The following is a 24877-nucleotide window of genomic DNA, read 5'->3' as shown; positions in this document are numbered from 1 at the left end:
GTTAGATTATTTCTGATGTCAAAGGAATTTTTGGAATTCACCACTCATTGATACATTGCCACAGCTTTGAGTACTTCTCTAACAGATTAGAACTGCTTTTTGGGGCCACATGCATTCCCAAACTGAAACTGCCTTTTTTTCAGGTTTTTAACGAAAAAAAAAAAAATAATGGTGTGCAAACAATATTCCTACAGTAATTCTGTTAAAAGTAAAATTGCTCCTTGTTGATAAGTATTTTTTCCCCTGTTTGCAGAAACAACAGTAAGTGGTCATTTTTTTTGCAAGATGCAGTGTTACATTATGAAGAAACATGACAATAGTTACCGGAAAATAGAAACTGACAATGAAATATTACCATAAAGCAATTTGCTACCTACTCATATCTGATGATACCCTCTCCCTCCTTCTAGCCCCCTCTCCTCCCCCCCCCCCCCCCCCCCCCCCAACACACAAACGTATTTTTTTTTTTCTTTTGTCCACTATTCACTAACTTTGCTCTAGACTAGCTTTCTTAATCTTTTCAATAACTGGAACCCTTTGCAACATTCACTTTTATTATTTGTTACTATAGTATGTTTTTAATTACACATTTTTCAAATGATATGCAACAAATATGGCAATTATTTCAAATTATTATTTTCTTCAAAGAGTAATTTGAAAACTAATCCAAAATTTCTTAAACTAACTTAAATTTAAAATAACACAATGAAACAAGATTTTTAAAATTAAATTTTAATGAGCTGAGTCATGCTGGATCTAATTTTCACAGATATAATTGATATACTCAGGAGAATTGCCATGACAGGTTCCTTAACTAGCCTGTTTCAGTATTTATTTTTGGCAACGTATATCTGAGAACATTATTTCACACACATTTTCAGTTGAAATTGTAAGGGCACCAATAGAGCCTTTCTTCAAAAACTTAGAAAACTCATGTTCTCAACACATAATAAGAGACAACCTATGAGGTTTTAATCCATAATGTATTTTGATATTTAATATCAATATAATGGAAGGAAACATTCCACGTGGGAAAAATTATATATAAAAACAAAGATGAGGTGACTTACCGAACAAAAGCGCTGGCAGGTCGATAGACACACAAACAAACACAAACATACACACAAAATTCAAGCTTTCGCAACAAACTGTTGCCTCATCAGGAAAGAGGGAAGGAGAGGGGAAGACGAAAGGAAGTGGGTTTTAAGGGAGAGGGTAAGGAGTCATTCCAATCCCGGGAGCGGAAAGACTTACCTTAGGGGGAAAAAAGGACAGGTATACACTCGCACACACGCACATATCCATCCACACATACAGACACAAGCAGACATATTCCTTGTCTGCTTGTGTCTGTATGTGTGGATGGATATGTGCGTGTGTGCGAGTGTATACCTGTCCTTTTTTCCCCCTAAGGTAAGTCTTTCCGCTCCCGGGATTGGAATGACTCCTTACCCTCTCCCTTAAAACCCACTTCCTTTTGTCTTCCCCTCTCCTTCCCTCTTTCCTGATGAGGCAACAGTTTGTTGCGAAAGCTTGAATTTTGTGTGTATGTTTGTGTTTGTTTGTGTGTCTATCGACCTGCCAGCGCTTTTGTTCGGTAAGTCACCTCATCTTTGTTTTTATATATAATTTGATATTTAATATGATATTCATTTAGAGAATACAGATTAAAAGCTTAGTTCAAACCCTATTGAATAGAATTCTATCTTATTTCAAACTCTTTGTCTCCAAAAATGTCTTTTATTGTTGCAAAGCAATCAAACATATGTGGGTATACACAAATTATCAAATATCCCATCTTTTTCTTGAAAGGGTTGTTTTTTCATGAGCAGTAAATACAATTATTTGTTTGCTTTGAAGGATTAGATCAAGTTCATTGATCTCTGTAAAAATGCACTTAAGAAGGAAACATTTAGCAGCCAATTTCTATCAAATAATCAGCCCTTCAATTTGAAACTGTATTCTAAATGGAAAGCATGTAATTCATACCTCAGCCAAAAAATACAGGTTAGTATTATTCCTAAGGATAACCAACAGGCCTCAGTAAGTAAAAGAAGATATTTCCTAGTATAGTATTTTGAATAAATGATAGTTTAGCGGCCAGGACTTTATTAAGTTAATGATATTGATAACCTCATCAAGAACATTCTCGTTTATTTTTTTAGTTCTCAAAGCAAGTGATTGCCTATAGATCATGCTGTTGTATTTTGGTGGTATTTTAATAAGCTATACACCACTGTTAATTATGCAACTCAGAGCCTTCGTCTCATGACATTTTAATCTCTTCAAGAAAACTATTTTACACAACCCAATATTTCCAATGTAGTAGTACATGTTGGTAGAGATTAGCATAAAAGAAGACTCTTCAATAACATATTTTTGTGCAGATGCTTAACTATTACAATCAATAACCCAAGTGAAACTGCACTGTTAGTTTCATCCATTTGTAATGAAAATCTGCTCAAGACAAATATTAAGTTCATTCCTTTTACTGGACACTAAATCTCTGATGTGCTGTAATCAATAAGTGGAAGTGAGGGTTAGTAGTTATTTATATTTATATTTTTACTTTTTAGTTTCATACACGTTCCATGGAACAAAGTTTAGGAAACACAGCATTAAACAGTGGTTTGAACAGCTAATCATTCGTGTCAGATCCACAAGTAATAACAAGGCCTTTCATCTCTTTTCAGTAAGAAACATGGATAATTAGGTTTTTTTCTAAGAATATAGTGACAAATTATAATAATTCACATGACTTTTCACTTAATTTCAGTAATTGCTCTGAGAGCAGAACAAGCACAAAAGTAAAAATTGTGTGATTACCAGGAACTGCAGATTAATAAAAAATTATAATTTCTTAATCATTGTAGACTTTTATGAATAAAGAGCATTTGGAAATTGTACATTGCAGTTACAATCAACAACAAACACTGACTGAAATTTACAAGCTGTGAGCATGTAGCAAATTACACAGCATGTGAATGCACTCTACTCTTACATACAGAGTCAATGTGTCACCCACAGAACAAACATTGTAAACCAGATTACCATAACATTTTCTCCCTATACGTCAGCAAATATCTATTTGTTCAATTTATGACAAATATATTGTATGCAGTACCATTTATTTTAAACTATAAACAGTAATTGTAACCATTTTGATAATCAAGCAAACATTGTATAACACAACCTCTATATCTCAAAAGAAAAAAAAAAGTTAACCAGTAAAAGAAAAGATTTGTTGTGTGAAAACTCTTCTTAAGGTTTATAACACTGCAGAACAGTATGTGCTTATAATAATTGTAATTCAAAATATATTAAAAATGTCAGCTTTCAGTAGCATATATTTTAATTTTAAACAACTTGAAGTGGATCTTTATCAGCAACTGATACTAATACTTGAACTTTGCCATCAAGAAGTTTATTAGCTAATATGTCAGCAAAATATGTCAGGAAACCCCTTTCAGAATTGCTATGCTCACACAGTATCACATGATGACCATCATGCACAGCATCCAGTACCTGAAACAACAGCACATAATTTCACAAAATACATGTTTACAAAGTTACATTTTACTTACATCACTGAAAAATTACAACATCGAAAAATCAGTGGGTGTTGGACTGCTCTGAATGTGCAATAATTCCTGAGATACTGCTTGCTCAGCAACAGTCTTAGAGAATGTTTGGAAGCCTCTAAATGTGAAAGTTGAATTTTATCTTTTAAATAAGCTGCAACTGGTGCAAACTCACTTGGAAGAAAAACAACAAAAGTTTCCTTTTATCATGGCTATGTGCTGATAAGCATAAAGACTGTCGTACCCAATGTTTGCCCTGTTGCCTTCTCAATCATTGCACTCTCACTTACTTATTTCCAACTCTTACATTATTATCTGAAGAGAACAGCAAAAATACACATTCTCAACAAAGTAAAATCCTCTCCACATCATTACATAACACATGCATCTTCTATAAATCAGTTTCTGTATCAGAAACCTGACTGGAATGATCTTCCTCAAAATATCATACAAATTGAATTCCTTTCAAACTTCAGAAGACAGTTAATATTCCCTCCTTTATCGCAATAGCTATCTCTTCCATATACTTGTCTGCTGCTCACTCTTGTCAAACCCCTTTCCCCCACCAGTTCTCCCTCTGCATTGTCCTATACTGATAATCTGTTCTTTCTTAACAGTTAATGCAAATGTCATTTCAATCTTCTCCTTTTTCACTATCCCTTCTGTTCCCGATAATACTAAACATGACTTCAAATGTGCTAAACTATTCAATATTATTGTCATTTTTAAGGTCCTTTACTATTATAATTAGTGCCATTTATGATTATTGTTATTTTTATTACTATTATTGTTGTTATTATTATTATTCTTTCCTGTCTCAGATGTTATGTCTGGTTAAAAATGGAAAGTGACGCGGACCTTGATCAAGCGCGACTTCCTTTTAACTGTACGGTATATGTTACATTGCATTTAGGGACTTTCGGGTAATTGAACATGTATCAATAATTACAGATTTCTGTAGTTGTATATATATGTTTGGATGTAGCTGTATTGCGTTGATGCACTGGCGGATATTGTGTGGTATGACTCCTGTAGTTGAGAGTATAATTGGTATAATGTCAACTTTATCCTGATGCCAAATGTCCTTGACTTCCTCAGCCATTTGGATGTATTTTTCAATCTTTTCCTCCTGTTTTCTTCTGTATATTTGTCGTATTGGGTATGGATATTTCGATTAGTTGTGTTAATTTCTTCTTTTTATTGGTGAGTATGATGTCAGGTTTGTTATGTGGTGGTGTTTTATCTGTTATAATGGTTCTGTTCCAGTATAATTTGTATTTATCATTCTCCAGTACATTTTGTGGTGCATACTTGTATGTGGGAATGTGTTGTTTTATTAGTTTACGTTGTATGGCAAGTTGCTGTTGTATTATTTTTGCTACATTGTCATGTCTTCTGGGGTATTCTGTATTTGCTAGTATTGTACATCCGCTTGTGGTGTGACCTACTGTTTCTATTTGTTGTTTGCAAAGTCTGCATTTATCTGTTGTGGTATTAGGATCTCTAATAATATGCTTGCTGTTATGTCTGGTGTTTATTGTTTGATCCTGTATTGCAATCATGAATCCTTCCATCTCACTGTATATATTGTCTTTTCTTAGTCATGTGTTGGATGTGTCTTGATCGATGTGTGGCTGTGTTAGATGATATGGGTGCTTGCCACGTAGTGTTTTCTTTTTCCAATTTATTTTCTTCGTATCTGTTGATGTTATGTGATCTAAAGGGTTGTAGAAGTGGTTATGAAATTGCAGTGGTGTAGCCAATGTATTTATATGAGTGATTGCTTTGTGTATTTTACTAGTTTCTGCTCATTCTATAAAGAATTTTCTTAAATTGTCTACCTGTCCATAATGTAGGTTTTTTATGACGATAAATCCCCTTCCTCCTTCCTTTCCGCTTAATGTGAATCTTTCTGTTGCTGAATGTATGTGATGTATTCTATATTTGTGGCATTGTGATCGTGTAAGTGAATTGAGTGCCTCTAGGTCTGTGTTACTCCATTTCACTACTCCAAATGAGTAGGTCAATATTGGTATAGCGTAAGTATTTATAGCTTTTGTCTTGTTTCTTGCTGTTAATTCTGTTTTCAGTATTTTTCTTAGTCTTTGTCTATATTTTTCTTTTAGTTCTTCTTTAATATTTGTATTATCTATTCCTATTTTTTGTCTGTATCCTAGATATTTATAGGCGTCTGTTTTTTCCATCGCTTCTATGCAGTCGCTGTGGTTATCCAATATGTAATCTTCTTGTTTAGTGTGTTTTCCCTTGACTATACTATTTTTCTTACATTTGTCTGTTCCAAAAGCCATATTTATATCATTGCTGAATACTTCTGTTATCTTTAGTAATTGGTTGAGTTGTTGATTTGTTGCTGCCAGTCGTTTTAGATCATCCACGTATAGCAAATGTGTGATTTTGTGTTGGTATGTTCCACTAATATTGTATCCATAATTTGTATTATTTAGCATGTTGGATAGTGGGTTCAGAGCAAGGCAGAACCAGAAAGGACTTAATCAGTCTCCTTGGTATATTCCAAGATTAATCTGTATTGGCTGTGATGTGATATTATTTGAATTTGTTTGGATATTAAGTGTGGTTTTCCAATTTTTCATTTCTGTGTTTAGGAACTATATCAATTTAGGATCCACCTTGTATATTTCCAATATTTGTAGTAACCATGGGTGGGGTACACTATCGAAAGCTTTTTGGTAATCAATGTATGCGTAGTGTAGCGACCTTTGTTTAGTTTTAGCTTGATATGTCACCTCTGCATCTATTATCAGTTGTTCTTTACATCCTCATGCTCCTTTGCAACAGCGTTTTTGTTCTTCATTTATAATTTTGTTCTGTGTTGTATGTGTCATTAATTTCTGTGTAATGTATATTGTTGGTATGCATGTTATGGGGTGATATTTAGCAGGGTTTGCTGTGTCTGCTTGATCTTTAGGTTTCAGATAAGTTACTCCATATGTAAGTGTATCAGGGAATGTGTATGAGTCTGCAATGTAACTGTTAAATAATTTAGTTAGATGTGAATGTGATGAGCTGAACTTCTTTAGCCAGAAATTTGCTATTTTATCTTTTCCAGGGGATTTCCAATTTTGAGTAGAATTAATTGCTTGGGTGACTTCATGTTGCAAAATTATCACTTCAGGCATTAGTGGTATCATCTTGCATGTGTCTGTTTCTGCTTGTATCCACCGTGCATGCCCGTGATGTTGTACCGGGTTTGACCAAATGTTGCTCCAGAAGTGTTCCATGTCTGTTATGTTTGGTGGATTGTCTATTTTAATGTGCGTGTTACCTATTGTCTGGTAAAATTTCTTTTGGTTTGTGTTGAATGTTTGGTTTTGTTTCCTTCTATTTTCACTTTTTTTTCTTTTTGTATCTTCTAAGTCATTTGGCATATGCTTGTAATTTCTGCTTCTTTTCATCTAATTGCTCTATCCCTTCTTGTTGTGAGATTTTACCTAACCTTTTTCATTTTTTGTCTGATATTTCATTTCTTATAAATTGTGTTAGCTGTCTGATCTCTTTTCTCAGTTTTTCTTTTCTGATCTGTAGCCCGTGTTGCCATGCTGGTTTTGTGGGTTTCTTCTGTGTATTGGTTGTTTCTGATCTCTGCCTAGTGTGTATATTTAGTGTAGTGAGTGCTCCTACATAAACCAGTAGTTGTAACTCTTCCATAGTTATATTTTCATTTATTTTGTTGTGTATGATTGTGTTGATAGTTGTTATTGTTGTTTTGACTTGTGGGTTATTTGGTGGTCTATGCAAGAATGGTCTAATGTCTGTATTTGTGTCTTTGTATTCTATATATGTCAGCTGAAGTTTTTCTTCTATATCTAACATGTGTGTCACTTCATGTTCTATTTGTGCTTATTCTGGTGGCTGTCTTAAGATTTCGTTTTCCTCTGACTGTTTAATTGATGCCTGTTGTTCTTTGTTTGTATGCTCTGGGATGTTTGAGTCCATTACTGTATTTTCTTCTTCTTCTGATTGCACATTATTTTGTTCCAGTATTTGTTGTACTTGTTGTTTGATGTTTTCTAATTCTGACTGGGGTATCCTGTTATTTTTTTATTATTACATGGATCTGATCAGCTAGTCATTGTTCTGGTAAAAATTTTAATTCTGGGTATCTGGTAATAAATGTTGTGTATACTTGTGCTCTGTATCCAGTTGTGTTGGTTCCTAAGTTTGTTGCTTGGTAATAACAGGACATGAGGTGCCGGTTAACTTCATCTGACCATCTCATCCTCTGTCTTTGGTTTCCTTCTAGAGTGGTTGCAGGAAGCATATCCTGAAAAACACCTCTATTTGGATTTAAATCATTTTCCGTGTGGCTAGCAGTGTCGTTATCATTGTGGACGGGCATAGGGTTCAAGCGTCATCTCCGACCATGACAGCGCTTGTCCGAGGCTTCATTAGTTCTGTCCTGAACCAACTAATCACACTAAAAGGGGGGTTAGCCCTATTAGTGGTTTGTTCTTTTCGTCGCCTTTTATAACTGGCAGAACATACCGGAGGCCTATTTTTTTCCCGGGCCTCCACAGGTATTATTATTATTTGTTCTTTCCTGTCTGGTTAAAAATGGAAAGTGATGCGGACCTTGATCAAGCGTGACTTCCTTTTAACTGTACGGTATATGTTACATTGCATTTAGGGACTTTCGGGTAATTGAACATGTATCAATAATTACAGATTTCTGTAGTTGTATATATATGTTTGGATGTAGCTGTATTGCGTTGATGTACTGGTGGATATTGTGTGGTATGACTCCTGTAGTTGAGAGTATAATTGGTATAATGTCAACTTTATCCTGATGCCACATGTCCTTGACTTCCTCAGCCATTTGGATGTATTTTTCAATTTTTTCTCCTGTTTTCTTCTGTATATTTGTCATATTGGGTATGGATATTTCGATTAGTTGTGTTAATTTCTTCTTTTTATTGGTGAGTATGATGTCAGGTTTGTTATGTGGTGGTGTTTTATCTGTTATAATGGTTCTGTTCCAGTATAATTTGTATTCATCATTCTCCAGTACATTTTGTGGTGCATACTTGTATGTGGGAATGTGTTGTTTTATTAGTTTACGTTGTATGGCAAGTTGTTGATGTATTATTTTTGCTACATTGTCATGTCTTTTGGGGGACTCTGTATTTGCTAGTATAGTACATCCACTTGTGATGTGACCTACTGTTTCTATTTGTTGTTTGCAAAGTCTGCATTTATCTGTTGTGGTATTGGGATCTTTAATAATATGCTTGCTGTTATATCTGGTGTTTATTGTTTGATCCTGTATTGCAATCATGAATCCTTCCATCTCACTGTATATATTGCCTTTTCTTAGTCATGTGTTGGATGCATCTTGATCGATGTGTGGCTGTGTTAGATGATACGGGTGCTTGCCACGTAGTGTTTTCATTTTCCAATTTACTTTCTTCGTATCTGTTGATGTTATGTGATCTAAAGGGTTGTAGAAGTGGTTATGAAATTGCGATGGTGTAGCTGATGTATTTATATGAGTGATTGCTTTGTATATTTTGCTAGTTTCTGCTCGTTCCATAAAGAATTTTCTTAAATTGTCTACCTGTCCATAATGTAGGTTTTTTATGTCGATAAATCCCCTTCCTCCATCCTTTCTGCTTAATGTGAATCTTTCTGTTGCTGAATGTATGTGATGTATTCTATATTTGTGGCATTGTGATCGTGTAAGTGTATTGAGTGCTTCTAGGTCTGTGTTACTCCATTTCACTACTCCATATTGGTATAGCATAAGTATTTATAGCTTTTGTCTTGTTTCTTGCTGTCAATTCTGTTTTTAGTATTTTTGTTAGTCTTTGTCTATATTTTTCTTTTAGTTCTTCTTTAATATTTGTGTTATCTATTCCTATTTTTTTGTCTGTATCCTAGATATTTATAGGCATCTGTTTTTTCCATCGCTTCTATACAGTCGCTGTGGTTATCCAATATGTAATCATCTTGTTTAGTGTGTTTTCCCTTGATTATGCTATTGCTATGCTATTGTTATTATTATTATTATTATTATTATTATTATTATTATCAGCATTGGTAATCATAATTAGTCTCATAATAATTTCTCAGATGTATATAGCTGAACCACAAGTATACACAGAAAGTTACAACGTTTTGTAATAATTTTTGGTATGTACTGGTTCTGATCCAATGTACAAAATGGCCTCAAGTCCCTAATGTGGTCAGTCCAAATTCACAATAAATAAATAGCTACATATATTTAGTTATCCTACATAAGTTTGTTACTGCATCACACGCATTCAACACACTACATCTGCAATGGGAATAAAGTTTTATTTTGCATCTGTACAATTTACCTCATGATGAGACATCTCACCAGTCAGATAGAGATCTGCCTTAACTCCTCTCAATACAGAAGCTCCCGAACCAGCACAAATAGCAATAGTGGATACCAATGAATCTGGAGAAAAAATGAATGTCAAAAAATTAATACCTTCACAATTCACAATTGCTTTTACTATTATTTGTGACATAAAATGAGGCGTTCCTTCACCAGAGTGACTATTATTTACTGCACCACAGTTTTTCACAACAAAATGATAAAAAAGGTAGCTAACTGTACAATATGAATCATTCCTCTTTCATCCATCCATCCATCTATCCACCCATCCACACATCCATCCTACTATTATCAAAGGTTTAATTACACATTAAAAATAAATAAATCATTCATTCACTTTCATTTCCTTCCTTACACTGTTCCCATTCAATCTTCTTCACAACAACTGCATAACTGGCCTGAAGAAAGAGTATCTTCATTTATGCCTAATAGCGTTGCTTTATTACACAGTTTCTTGTGAAGGGCAATATGAACATGTGACCATCTAAGTGTTATGTAAACATAATTAATGAGCAATCCATCACTAAGACAGTATTGGGAGGAAACCATGTTGTAGACTTCTCTCAGATGAAAAAAATCTCACTAAGAGATATACCGTAAGTCTCAGGGTATCATTTACTACATAATTTACAGGCAACAGTTCCAAATGAAAGATGGTTGTGTAAGAATAACTCAAAAACCAATTATATATATATCACATTTTCAATAAATTTGGTAATTTATGAGAGGTAGGCAGAAAAATCCACATCATTCTGCAATCAAACATTAAGATTTGGGTGAGATGACAGTGTGCAACATAAACCATCAAACAGTAATCAACTTCACCACCAGCTCATCAGTCCTTACACCGTTTTTCGCTACCAAGAAAATAAGGGAGGGGGAGGGGGGGGAGGGGGAAGGGCAACATACAAGGGGGGAAAATGTTACATTTTTGTGTTACCATCAACTAGATTACAGAGTGGGCCACATCAGTGAAGAGCAGCTTATCAGTGTATACAAGTCTAATTTCTTAATCAAAAATATTGTAGTAGAATTGAAAAATAAAAATTTTACATCTGCACCACTACATAAACTGCTTAATCTTTAGAGAGTGAGATAAATTAACAGTAAAATATTGTGGTCATCAGTTACTTGAAAACACTGAAGGCCAAGACATGTTTGAAAACCTGAGTGTACTGAAGCCGAGAAACAAGATAATGGAACAAGACAACTGAAAATATAAGCCAAGTAACTCACTCAATCTATTATACATAGCTCTGATTTTTGCTGTCAGTCACATGGCAGTTGATTGTAGTGTAGCTAGAATTAGTATATCAACATCTGATTGTCTGGAATCAGTTTAAATCAGATCAAATGTGTATTAACGCATAATGTATCTCATGCTATACTGACAAAATTATTTAATTGGATCATACTATACTGAGGAGTGAAGAGTCTCACAAATCTATGAAAATCATTGTCTATTATGATAATCAAGATTACAAGATGAAAACAATGAACAAAAAGGGGAAAATCAAGTACTGAAAGATCGATCTTTCACAGATGTATATATATAACAGATCAAAAGATCACACTAACTTTCAAGCTTTCACCTTAATAAATGCGCTCTCTCTTCCACCCCCACCCCCCCTTTCCACCCCCCTCCTCTCCCCCTCCCCCCAATATACTGCCAAAATTATTATTTTTTACTGAAGCCTCCATGAACTCTCATGTAATGTCAATTGAACGTGCACAGTGTTACCTGGTACTAATTGCTGCATATAAGTCAAAATAGTTAAGTAACAATTAAACTTTCTAAATGGTTCAGTTACGTCGTTCTCTCCATGTAGTATCATAAATTTCTTCATACTCAATTTTATTTAATCATTTGTGATGGAGAACAAATATTTCGCATATTTTGTCTTCAAAATAAAAATATCTTATATTTAAAAAATAAATTACTATTAACATGCACTTAAACAACAGGTGGGTGTAGTCAAAGTTATTGGTTCATTTTATTAAGATAAAAGAGTGCCTAGGAGATGTTAAATTCTTCAAGAGTAACTTGACTCACATGGTAATTCATGGACCATGAAATAGCAGATACCACAGATATGGACACAAAGCAATAAAAGTGACTCAGAAAGCACAGAATAAAAAGGAACAGAGAAAGAAGATCACAGAGAGCCACACATTTACTTAAAAGAGTGCAGAGTAAAAGAAGATAAAGTAGTAAACTAAAAACAGAAGTTGAAAGTTATACATGCAGTGAATTTCAATGGGGGGTTTGCCTGGCTTGTTTAGACTCTTCTTAATTTGTGTACACAAAAGAATAATTGTCAAATTTAAGTATTGAGAGCTGTAATACTTTGCTATTCACTTTAAAAAGTAATTAGATCTCAATCACATAGCATCAAAAAAAGATTATACAAAAAATGTAGAGTTCTTATACATTAATTATGCATCTAATTTACAGAATGTACCATTATTCTTCCCAACAGCAAGAGCAAGACGAAGATGTGGAATTTTGACATGTTTCTTTACAGTCTCAACAATTTCTGTCAATGGTTGTGGTGATTTAAGATAGCACATACGACCCATTCCACATTCTGGAATTGTAACCTGAAATGAACAATTAACTTGTAAGAAAATCATAAGTGTCCCTCTCTGCAAACAGAAGATTAAAATATATTCTGCATACAACTGCATGACAGCAAAATAAGAATAGTACTGGACATAAATTTCCTTTGTGCTCTTTTTGTGCGTATTAAGATGAGGGCACATTATATTCGCAAAATCCTCTAATTGTTGATTGCAGACTAGCTCTACAGTTAGCACTGTCTAATCAGTTTATACCTCAGAATAATTAAAAGGGTGGCACCTTCATTAATAACTATACAGGATAAATTGCTGTCTGATCCATATTATGCATTTTTTTATTTATGAGGGTTGCCCAGAAAGAATACATCTTTTTTTTTCTCAGCTGAAAACAATGCTATAAATGCAAAATGTTATGTACGTATTATTTAAAGTCTCCTGAGTGAGCACATCGAGTTTCTGTCACTTGCAACAGATAGTGTAGCTGCAGGACAGTTTCAAAATGGATTCTGTAGGTGATGTACGTTGCAAGCAATGTGCCGTCAACGAATTTCTCACTGTGGAGAAAGAAATTAAGGGGAATATTCACAAATGCTTGTGCAAAGTCTATGGAGCATCTGCTGTCGACAGAAGTACAGATAGTCACTGGGCACAGTGGGTGAGGTCTTCAGGAGGGAATTCAGCAGATCACGATTTGCAGTGTTCGGGGAGACCATCCACAGCTGTCATATCTGACATGTTGCAGCGAGCTGATGTTGTCATTCAAGAGAACAGACAAATTATGACTCAGCACTTGGTGCTGCATCTGTCAATCAGCAGAGGAAGTTTACAAAGCAAAGCACTGGCTCCGCAAGGACAAGGATTGGTACCTACAGGGCATACATGCCCTTGTTTTGTGCTGGAGGAAGGCCATAGAACAGGATGAAGATTGCGTGGAAAAATAGGCTGTGTAGATAAAACACCATCCTCATTACGTAATTCTCATTATGTTCAATAAAGAATTGTTGAAGAAAAAAATACAGTGCATTACTTTCTGGGCAAACTTCATATATTTTAGATTTTTACACTTGAAAATGCCAATTAAAAACTTACTTAGTCCTCTACCCAGCCATCAGATGTGCTTCAACTGAAGTGAGCATTAACCATATACTGATTGCAGACAAATACTGATAATCAGTAGATATAACAAAAACTTTCTCTAAGTTCTTTTGTTACTACAAAGAAGAAACTGGCAATCTAACAAAATATTATAAAGAGCACTTTTAAACAAAGATATTGCCAAAAAAAAGTTATTTATGGGATCAAAAGTAAAAACAGACTATCTTTACATGCTGCCTGCTGGAAACAAGACAAAAGCTATGTAGAAACAACAGACACGTAACATCACTACCAAAAATGCCAATATCAAGTTATGTCAAGATGAACAGGAAACAACAGACCCAATGAAAGTAGCAAATACCTTCAACAAATATTTTACAAATGTAAGTTGGCTCTTTAAAATTAACCCAAGTAACCAAAATGCAGCAGCACTGCCATCTAAGATTACCAGTTCTACTATATCGTTGTACATGCGGACAACCAGTGAAGAAGAAATTCTGACTGTCACAAAAACCTCAAAAATGAAATAGTCCTTTGGGAAGAAATAATGTACCTGGTAAAATAATAAAAGGATGTAGTGAACTCATTGTAAATCTGCTGAGAGATTTATGCAGTCCACAGGAAGAGATGATATATCTGATAAAATAATAAAAGGGTGTAGTGAACTTGTAAATCTGCTGAGACTTTTAAGCAAGAGGTCACTGGCATCATGGACTTTCCCTTCTTGTCCAAAAACTGCAAAATTGAAACCAGTTTCCAAAAGAAGAAACACAGAAGAAGTTGGCAATTACAAGCAAATTCCCCTATTGTCTAGCTTTTTCAAAAATTTTAGAAAAAGTCTTCCAAAAAAGACTTACAGGTTTTAAGCAAAAAAAAATAAAAAATAATAATAACAAAAAAAATACTGGTTTAGGAAGAACCACTCAGTTAATACTACTATCTGTTAATTCCTAAGTGGTGAATATATTATTGGTGTATGCCTTTACTTATCAAAGGCATTTGATACTGTAGATCGTGAGGTGCTACTACAGAAATTAAAGCAACAAGGCATCAGAGGAACACCTAATAACTGGTCAGGTTGTACCTTTGTGGACATAAAGAAACCGTGAAAATACAACACAATGAATACAAAAGAAGTACAAACTATTACTCAGCTTACCAAGAGATGAAATATAGTGTTCCCCAATAATCAGTGCTGTTCCTTCAATAGGTATATGTCCTACAGACAAATACACATTGTCAAAATGCTTATCATTCTGCAGATGGTGTAAGCTTTCTCATCGGTGCAAAAACAGAAAAATTACTACAAGAAAACATAAAAAAGACATTGGGCAGCACAGCAGTATGGTTCACAGACAATAATCCAATAATAAATGAAGGAGAAACTGTGGCATTGGACTCCTATAACGCCAAGGAAAAGTCCCACAAACTATAAACACCCAGTTGTCAACCAAAGATGTAAACAGAGTTTCTCGATCACTGGATCCAGGATAATGTCAGGTGGGGAACTCATATTGACAACTTCATCAAAAAATTGAGCACATACTGCTATGTGATGAGGAACCTCAAAAGTTGCTGCTGCAGCAAAGGCTGCCTAAAAGTGTTTACTATGCAAATGTCCAGTCACTTCTGAAGTACACAGTCATTTTCTAAGGAGCTTCTCCAAACAGCATGAAGTTATTCAGAATGCAAAAAAGAATCATAAGATTTATAGAAGGTGCTAAACACAGAAAATCTGGCAATTCACTCTTCAAAAAACTGCTAATTCATCCACCTCCATGCCTGCATATATATGAAACTGTAGTATTCATATAGCAGTATGCGACTGAAAATCCCACATTCTTCCTCAAAAATAAAGATGTGCACACCCACACTAAAAGGCAAAAAATAAATGTCTGTATTCACTGAAAAGAAACTAAGCTCTGCCAAACTGGAGTTCTTCATCTTGGAAAAAAAGACATTTGGAAAATACCAAATAACATACAAGCAGTAAGCAGCATAGCAGGATTCATTATAACCACGGAAGCAATATTATTAATTATGTACCAATAATCTGTATTGTAACCACAAGTACTTAATGATGTATTATAATTATAGAAATAGTATTGTGTTAACTGTGTTCACATCTTATTACACATTCTAAGTACCTACAGGATCTTGTGGACAAATAAAATAAATAAATAAATCTCTTCTATAATTTTATATCACCCTCATTGTAGAGCAGAAAGGTGTTAAAAAGAAACTTCAGAATCCCTGTGAATTAGGGTATAATCACTTTAATTACTGCATTAATGCTAACTAGTTTCCATTGAACCACAGCATGCCACAGTTATAATAACCCCAACTGAGTTCATATTTCTGTTAACAAGACTGAAGTGTTTTTATTTAAATAATCACAACAACAACAAAAATAAAATGAGGTACAAACCTTTGTATTGGCTGAAATTTTAAACACATTCATAACCTTTGGTAACATGGAAGGTGAAATCTTCAAAGATAACTTCCCATCACCACAAGAAACAACTTCTCTGAAAAAGGATACAAAATATATAAACAACAACATGAATATAATTGAGGAGGCAGCAGCTTTTTTTTTTTTTTTTTTTTTTCAACATAACAACAATCTGCTAAATTACTAGAGTAACTCAGCTGGCATAAGCACAAATCGTATTAAGCACAATAGTGATAGATTACTAATGTAGCATACAGGCTATGTTTATAAAAGTTGCTTCTTTTTTGTAATATATATGTCAAATTGTTCCACACTCCTAGAAGTAGTCTGTCTTGAAAAGATCTACATAACACAATAAATGAATCAATGAAATATAAAAGAGAAATTTTACTGTTAAGGCTGTTGGCAATGCCCTGTCTTCAAGGTCTTCATAACATTATCTTTCAACACAATAACACAAGAGTGCATGTTGCTCGTGCTTTCCTTATCTACTTCTTTATAGAGAGTGTTCAAATGTTGCCCTGACCAGTGCATTCTCTAGGTCTCTTACTGACTGGTCTGGATAGACTGTGCCAAAAATTACAAAATTACATTTACAAATAATAGGTAACAATACAAAAAATTAGCAGATTAAGCATTTTAGTATTTATACATTTAAAATGCTATTGATGGCTGGGTCCTCTGACAGATGCACTAGTTTTGGAGACATTTCGATAAATCCATTGATTTTGTTCACAGTAAAAAAATTCCTGGATGGAGTAGACAGTGGCAGGACCAATACTTCTATGGGTAGTGATCTGAATATTCTCAGGGCAATATTCAGAAAGCTGCCTCTTGTTTTGGACAATCTATTTGTTGGTACATTTATGCTCTCCTTGTTGCGGGTGATGTGGTCATGTATGTCAAGCCTCCTGCTAAAGAAATCTAGATTTTATTTAAAGTGAAGGCAGCACAAAAATACATAATGACTGTAGAAAGTCATTATTCCCAATTTTCTGAATAATGACCTGGAGTACTCTTGTCTCCTACTCAATATTACAGTCCTCATTGCTTTTTTGAGTAATAATACTTTCGTGCAGTCTTTAGACTGGCCCCATAGTAACAAGCCATAGCCAATATGGCTGTGAAACAGTGAATAATATACTATTAGGAGGTACTGATCAGTTATCACATGTTTCAATTTTCTCAGGAGGTATATGACTCATGACATTACACACACACACACACACACACACACACACGTGCAGTGAGGTCTTGCCAAGAGCATTTGCTGTCCACCAAAAACCCCTGAAGTTTCACAACCACTACCCAGTTTACGTAATCTTTGTCGCTGAGGCTACATATCAATTTTTGTGTTTTTTCTTCATTGGCTTTCATTTTATTTGTAACAAACCATTCTTTTGTCATGTCAAATGAAGCATATGCTTCTTCTTGAACCTTTCTGGCACTAATGCCTTTTGAGTATAAAGTTGTGTCATACGCATGTAGCAAGGACTGTCCATGAGTACTCAAGTCATTTACAAAAAGTAGGAACAGGAGGGGCCCCCTTACCGATCCCTGAGGCATGCCGTATCCAACTCCTGTTCACATGATAGCACCCCTTGAACTGATGTGATATGCCTTCTGTTTTCCAATTAATATTTGAGGGTTGCCAGAACAGTGCCTCCAGCTGAGCTTTTTCAGAAGGATCTAATAAGGAATGCTGTCAAACACCTTACTAAGGTCATAAAATGTCACTGCTATATATTCTTTTTCTTCAGAACTGTGCTTTATCCAAGTAACCAGGTCTAGTGCCGCTGCTTGTTTGATTTGCCTTTCTGGAAACCATACTGTGCATATGAGAAGAGTTCATCAATTTCAAATTAATTTGAGATTTGGCCTTTCACTGTAGTTTCAATGAATTTAGCAAAGAATGGAATTATTGAGACTTGTTTGAAGCTTGCTACCTTGTCTGGATCATAATTTTAATAAACTAATACTATCCATGCACATTTCAGAGTCAGGAAATACACCTGCAGAGAGAGGGTTATTAATTACCATAGTTACTGGTTCAACAACATCATGAATAATTTTCTTGTGGACGTTAGTGGGCTTCCCATATAGATCCTGACTGCCAGAAGGCTTATAAAATTTTACAATCCTTAGTATTTCATTATTTTGTAATTTCCTCCAGTTCATCATGGTTCAGATTCTTTATCTGCTGTTGACCACATACAGTGGAATAGGCTTTATAATGATGTCAAAATACAGAACATTTACTATATTAGTTAGTGTTTACATTACAAGTACAAATTATTTATGCTACATTAATAAATTGTACAGTATTTCTATCATAGGCTTAAAACTCAATTCCTATCTTACAAGTATCCAAGAATTCTGTAACTGTAGTATTGATTGTCTATTGCCTATTTGTGCAGTTTACTTTTAAAATCATTGAAAGGTGTATTGAGTACAGCATGTGGTAATTTGTCAATTTTTTCCTGTGTTCATTGATCAGGTACCAGGCCGCCTTGCACAGGCTGTGGGTTCTTTCAGTGAACCTATCAATGCTTTTCTTCTCAGCTTGTTCTACATCCTTTCTATAAAGTCTTTTTCCTGTAAATATATGCTGCAAAACATTTCCTTTGCATTGGGATCTGCTGCTGTTTTGAAGTGATCATGTAATAGGAGTAAAATGCATTTTAATTTTTTCAATTCACTAGTGTTCCATGTTCTTTCTTTCACCGTATTTTACCTGTGGCTTGACATGTTCACAGGGTATTTTTTGGTCTTCTGTGGATCAAATAGACAATTTTCGTTTTGATTATCTGCAAGAACTCTATATATGCATCAGTTGCTGCCATTTCATGTAATCCAGGCTACCACTCTACTACATATAATGCTGTCTGAAAAGCACTTAATGTTTCCTTATTTATGATCCAGTTTATGAATACATAATTAGAATTCTGGGAAACAGTTGGCTGATTATTTGCTCTTTCTGTATACATTTCCATGACAGCCATTATGATTGATGAACTCCTGTATAGATCTCAAATGTCAGATATGTGTGTAACTGTAATTCAAATAGACTCGATAGCTGGCCGGGTTACAGCCATTGTTACTACCAAAAGTGGCAGCTGTGTGTGCTGTACATCCTCAAATCACCTATAAATTCAATCATGTATTCCTCCTACTATATGTACACACACAATAATAACTGATACTATGTCGTGACATTTAGGAGATTTGACTGGAGAATGTAGGACATCACATCATATTTAATTCTAAAAGTCAGATAATATCACATTCAGTTCAGTAGGGTGGTGATGATTATGTGTTTAAGGGACTAAAGTATTGGGTCATCAGTCCCTCCTTATCATGTGAAGCACATTTCGAAGGGTGAAAAGCAAAAACAATGGGAACTTGGCTGCTTGAACTATATAGGCAACTCAAAGAGTTTAAAGGGGTGTGACAGTACTAGTACCGCAGTAGGTAAAAGAAAAGTGGGGAGGGGGTGGGGGGGTGGGGGGGGGGGGGGGGGAACGAAAGGCGCAACAAGGTGAGAGGGTAAGGAAGTAATCTGCAGTCGCTTGATGGGCACCCACCAGAGGGGGGAGCTCTCACCTTCACAACCACCCCTAACACTGGAAGTGGATGATTTATAGTAAAATCCAGTCCCCCTCAGGAAATGCAACACTTTGGCAGTCGCTGTCATGTCATCTGAAAGTGTCTGAGGTAGTGAAAGCATGCCGAAGATTGGCCAGCAGGGTGAACTCAACAAGAACATGCACTATCGTTAATAGACTACCGCACCTGCAGCAAGGGGGATCCTCCCGATGCAAAAGGAACTTGTGGGTGAGTCTAATATGGTCAATGCATAGTCGGCACAACACACTGGCATCTTTCTGAGAGACCTGGAAAAATGTATGCCACATTTTAGTCGACTCTTTAATTGCTCTAAACTTGTAGCCTGCCATTCCAATTCCCAGAGCCTCAAAATATGGCACCAGAGCTACCATCTTAAGTCTAGTTCAGGTCTGTACACTGGATCTTTTCTGGACTGTTCTATATATATATATTCTGGGGCATAAAGTTCATATCAGTCACATCTGTCATTTTTGGTTTTGCAGTTTTTATAAGTGTTGGAGCAGTACAGTCATAATTCAGATGAATCTCAACAAACATTTTGTAGAACTGTACCAGACTGGAATTGGCTACGCACCAGCTGCAATGTACAACAGCTTTTTATGAGTACTTTGAAAGCTTCTGCCAGAAGGTTCCATAGGTATGTAAATCAGATGAGTTTTGTGACAAGTAAAATTTGCAAGTGTTGCCTGTGTAAGATTGCTCTCCAATGCCACTACCAATAGCTGCTGGTTATATATCGAGGAATGTTACCTACTGAAATGATCCTGGAAGATACTGAAGGCCTCCTTGTATGGTTAGTAACAGGTGGTAAACCATTTAAAGGCCATCTTAAGTAGTTGTCGATGGTTACACTATGAGGTTCATCTACATCTACATCTACATTGATACTCCGCAAGCCACCCAACGGTGTGTGGCGGAGGGCACTTTACGTGCCACTGTCATTACCTCCCTTTCCTGTTCCAGTCGCGTATGGTTCGCGGGAAGAACGACTGTCTGAAAGCCTCCGTGCGCGCTCTAATCTCTCTAATTTTACATTCGTGATCTCCTCGGGAAGTATAAGTAGGGGGAAGCAGTATATTCGATACCTCATCCAGAAACGCACCCTCTTGAAACCTGGCGAGCAAGCTACACCGCGATGCAGAGCGCCTCTCTTGCAGAGTCTGCCACTTGAGTTTATTAAACATCTCCGTAACGCTATCACGGTTACCAAATAACCCAGTGACGAAACGCGCCGCTCTTCTTTGGATCTCCTCTATCTCCTCCGTCAACCCGACCTGGTACGGATCCCACACTGATGAGCAATACTCAAGTATAGGTCGAACGAGTGTTTTGTAAGCCACCTCCTTTGTTGATGGACTACATTTTCTAAGCACTCTCCCAATGAATCTCAACCTGGTACCCGCCTTACCAACAATTAGTTTTATATGATCATTCCACTTCAAATCGTTCCGTACGCATACTCCCAGATATTTTACAGAAGTAACTGCTACCAGTGTTTGTTCCGCTATCATATAATCATACAATAAAGGATCCTTCTTTCTATGTATTCGCAATACATTACATTTGTCTATGTTAAGGGTCAGTTGCCACTCCCTGCACCAAGTGCCTATCCGCTGCAGATCTTCCTGTATTTCGCTACAATTTTCTAATGCAGCAACTTCTCTGTATACTACAGCATCATCCGCGAAAAGCCGCATGGAACTTCCGACACTATCTACTAAGTCATTTATATATATTGTGAAAAGCAATGGTCCCATAACACTCCCCTGTGGGACGCCAGAGGTTACTTTAACGTCTGTAGACGTCTCTCCATTGATAACAACATGCTGTGTTCTGTTTGCTAAAAACTCTTCAATCCAGCCACACAGCTGGTCTGATATTCCGTAGGCTCTTACTTTGTTTATCAGGCGACAGTGCGGAACTGTATCGAACGCCTTCCGGAAGTCAAGAAAAATAGCATCTACCTGGGAGCCTGTATCTAATATTTTCTGGGCAACACTCATCTAATGACAGGAAGGGGAGTATGGTTGCTACTCTTTACAAGTCAGCATTCTTTCTCCAGCATTCTTTCTCTCGGAACAAACTCCATTTAAAAGTATCTTTGTTTGTGTATCCATCATAGCCCAAGTGAAAACAAGATACACAAGAATGTAGAAGTATGGTCAGCAAAATTTGTGTTGAGCACATGAGTACTAACATACTATGTATATGGCCACAATTGTTTCTAGTCTAATAACACACAAATATGAAATTGATTCTATTGTAAACTTCATAATGGAGCACAACAGGTGATATCTTTAAACAAAAAACCCAGTATTTGTCTGATGATAACAAAAGAAAAATTAAGCTACCACAAGTAGATGGTTTTCTTAAAATTGTCTATTAAAAAGAAAGAATTCTGCTCCTTAGAGAGGGGCTTTAAGTAATATTGTTCATTAAAGATGGGGCAAAACTACAACTTCCACATGGAAAGATTCTAAGAATATGAGTTGTATTGAAGTCTTTGCAGTGGATTCCAGCATTCACAAATAGCTGAATGATGTTTCCCACCAACAATGAATAGCCTTGTTCATCAGTGAGATACAAAAGTCCACTAAAGGCAAAGGTCCAGGTTCAAGTATCAGTCTGACACACAGCTTAAATCAGTCAACAGGCTTTATAGAAGCATATACATCAATGCAGAGTTAAAGAGCTGGGGCGACCATCAACCACTAGAACACTATCGTTCATCTTCGATGTTATGATCTTTGCCTCTGCTCTCATGGCCTTTGTGTCCATACACCATTATGAGTTGTTCAATATTACTGTGCTTTTACGTTTCACTAGTTTTTGATAATGAATCACTCGTTGGTGATTTCCATCTTTTACCATATCATCGTTAGGACCACAATTACTATGTTTGTGACCCTGGCAACACTCACAAACATCATTTTTGACACCTACAATGAGGATTTGCGCTTTGTCACAGACTCACAGTGCAATTATCTTTTGTTGGACCCTTATATTTGCCAGTTTTATAGCTTGCCACATCTGGATGCAGTATACTGGAAATGTGATTAGTGTGTATTTTCTCGACCTCAGAGTGTACAGGTCCGGACTTGCCTACATTTCATTGAATGTTATTCTGTTGTTTAATTACTTCTGCAAGTACAATTTATTAATTAAGAATCCAATGTACAATGTGTCGAACTCTGTGCTACCCCATTACATTGCGTGGCGAGACTGTGGGTCTGAAATTTGTTGTCTTCCACATACTACCATTAAACTGAGTTACCTCACAATGTACAACTACTGTTCTACATGCTTCAGCACTGCCACTGGTACCTTTACACTACTTGCCTTTTAATGATACTGCCCCCTCTCTGGCTCCGTATGTTCTGACTTCTACATTTTTGCATTCTGCAGCTAAGGTTGTACCTTCCATGAGAGTCAACCACACTTCTGCACCTCCCGCGTCACACGTCCTCAGTCCCCCCCCCCCACACATGGGCTTCAGGTGATACATCACATCACATCAGTCTTCTGCATGTTAATGCAATGCTACCTTCTATGATCATGCTCATCACCATCACACCAGCCTAATATGCCTAATATGTAGTGAAGGCAACCCCTGGCAGTTCCTCACTGAGACACCTGCAACTGCCCAATCAAGATTTCATCATTGCTAATGGTGTACCACCTTCACTGGTCACTGCAGGTCTACATCATATGTCAACACCTACACAAATGGTTTCATCTGGCAGGTTTCCTAAATTTGCCCCAGGGGCTTCAGCTAGAAGTACGCGGGTGGCAACCGCGGGGACCCGAGCTGAGTCTGACATTGCTTCCACTTACTTGTGTCAGACTCCTCCTTTCTCCTTCCCTGTCAGCCTCCCTTGGCCAACCCTTGCTTTTTCAACCCCAACAGTATTAGGTTTCGAGGCCCAAGGGCGTCTTTCCAATTTTCTTATTCCTTCTTATAACCCAACTCCTGAGGGGAGCCCACCCCTTAAGAAAAGCCAGCAGTCCTGTGAGCTGTGAGGGTAACACCGCAGGTTGGATGGGAGGCCAGCACCCTCTCTCTGTAAAAAATTAAACACGCTTTCAAGACTACAAGTAAGCCTCGGAACATTACTGACAAAAATGGACGACGTCAATGGCAAAGAAACGGTATACGATTTGGAACGTGGAATGGAAGGAGTCTGTACAAGACAGGAGCTGCAATCAGTGTGGTCAAGGAAATTCAGAGGTATGAACTAGACCTAGTTGCACTGCAAGAAATCCGGTGGAGTGATGCTGGGAGCATTGATGTTGAAAACTGTACAATTCTGTATGGAGCCTGTGAACGAGGTCATCTGTTAGGCACTGGTTTCTGCGTCAGTAAGACGTTGGCCACTAATGTTTCAGAATTCATTTCAGGCAACCCAAGAATATCTGTTCTACCACTGGAAGTAAAGCATATTAAGGCGACTTTTGTGAACTGTCATGCTCCCACGGAGGAGAGCGAATGTGAAGTGAAAGACGAGTTCTATGCACAGCTAAAGGCAGTGATGGACGCTATACCAAATGGAAACCTGAGGATCCCCCTTGGTGATATGAATGCCAAGGTTGGGAAAGAACAAATATTCCAAGACACAACAGGTAGGCACAGTCTACACAACCTAAGCAATGACAATGGAGTTATGTTCATCAGCTTCGCTACATCATTAGGGTTGTTCATCTCCAGCACAAACTTCCAGCGGAAAAACATACATAAAAGAACCTGGGTATCACCAGATGGGAGAATTGTAAATCAAATAGACCATGTTGCCATTGATCTCAGAGCCAAGAGATGGGTGTTAGACGTTAAGACAGCGTGGGGTGCCGAAGGTGGGAGTGATCATTTCCTGGTCAGAGGCCATTTAAACATACAGTGTAAAGGAAGAACGGGGCCTAAGTTAAAAAGAGTGGAAAGGTACCATGTGGAGAAACTAAAAGATGAGGCAACAAAGACCAGATACCAGTTGCAACTTAATAACCGCTTTGAAGCACTCAGTGAAGTGGACGCGAATCAGGACCTCGAACTTATGTGGGGAAACATCCAGAGCTCAGTTAGGGATACAGCAAAGGAAACAGTCATGGGAAACCCAGTGGGCAAGAAGATCTGGTTTGGAAAGGAATGTG

General features: G+C 36.6%; 1 protein-coding gene across 2 annotated transcripts in view; it reads right to left on the bottom strand.

Annotated features, from left to right (window-relative positions):
- Nucleotides 1-2540: 2540 nt before the first annotated feature.
- The window catches only part of LOC126470348 (NIF3-like protein 1), a 97909-nt gene continuing 75572 nt past the window's right edge, over nucleotides 2541-24877 (bottom strand). Inside the window, exons 5-8 of one of the 2 annotated variants that reach the window (XM_050098141.1) lie at nucleotides 16085-16184; nucleotides 12444-12582; nucleotides 9938-10041; nucleotides 2541-3525 (exon numbers count right to left, since the gene is read on the bottom strand). In XM_050098141.1, the coding sequence (XP_049954098.1) occupies nucleotides 3358-3525; nucleotides 9938-10041; nucleotides 12444-12582; nucleotides 16085-16184 (511 nt within the window). In that variant the 3' untranslated portion in view covers nucleotides 2541-3357. The remainder of the gene's footprint in view (nucleotides 3526-9937; nucleotides 10042-12443; nucleotides 12583-16084; nucleotides 16185-24877) is intronic. The other variant, XM_050098149.1, reaches the window with a different exon arrangement.

This window comes from Schistocerca serialis, chromosome 1 (assembly GCF_023864345.2).
Source record: "Schistocerca serialis cubense isolate TAMUIC-IGC-003099 chromosome 1, iqSchSeri2.2, whole genome shotgun sequence".
In the NCBI taxonomy this organism is placed as follows: domain Eukaryota; kingdom Metazoa; phylum Arthropoda; class Insecta; order Orthoptera; family Acrididae; genus Schistocerca; species Schistocerca serialis.
Note: the sequence above shows the minus strand (reverse complement) of the source record. Positions and strands in the feature narration are given on the sequence as shown.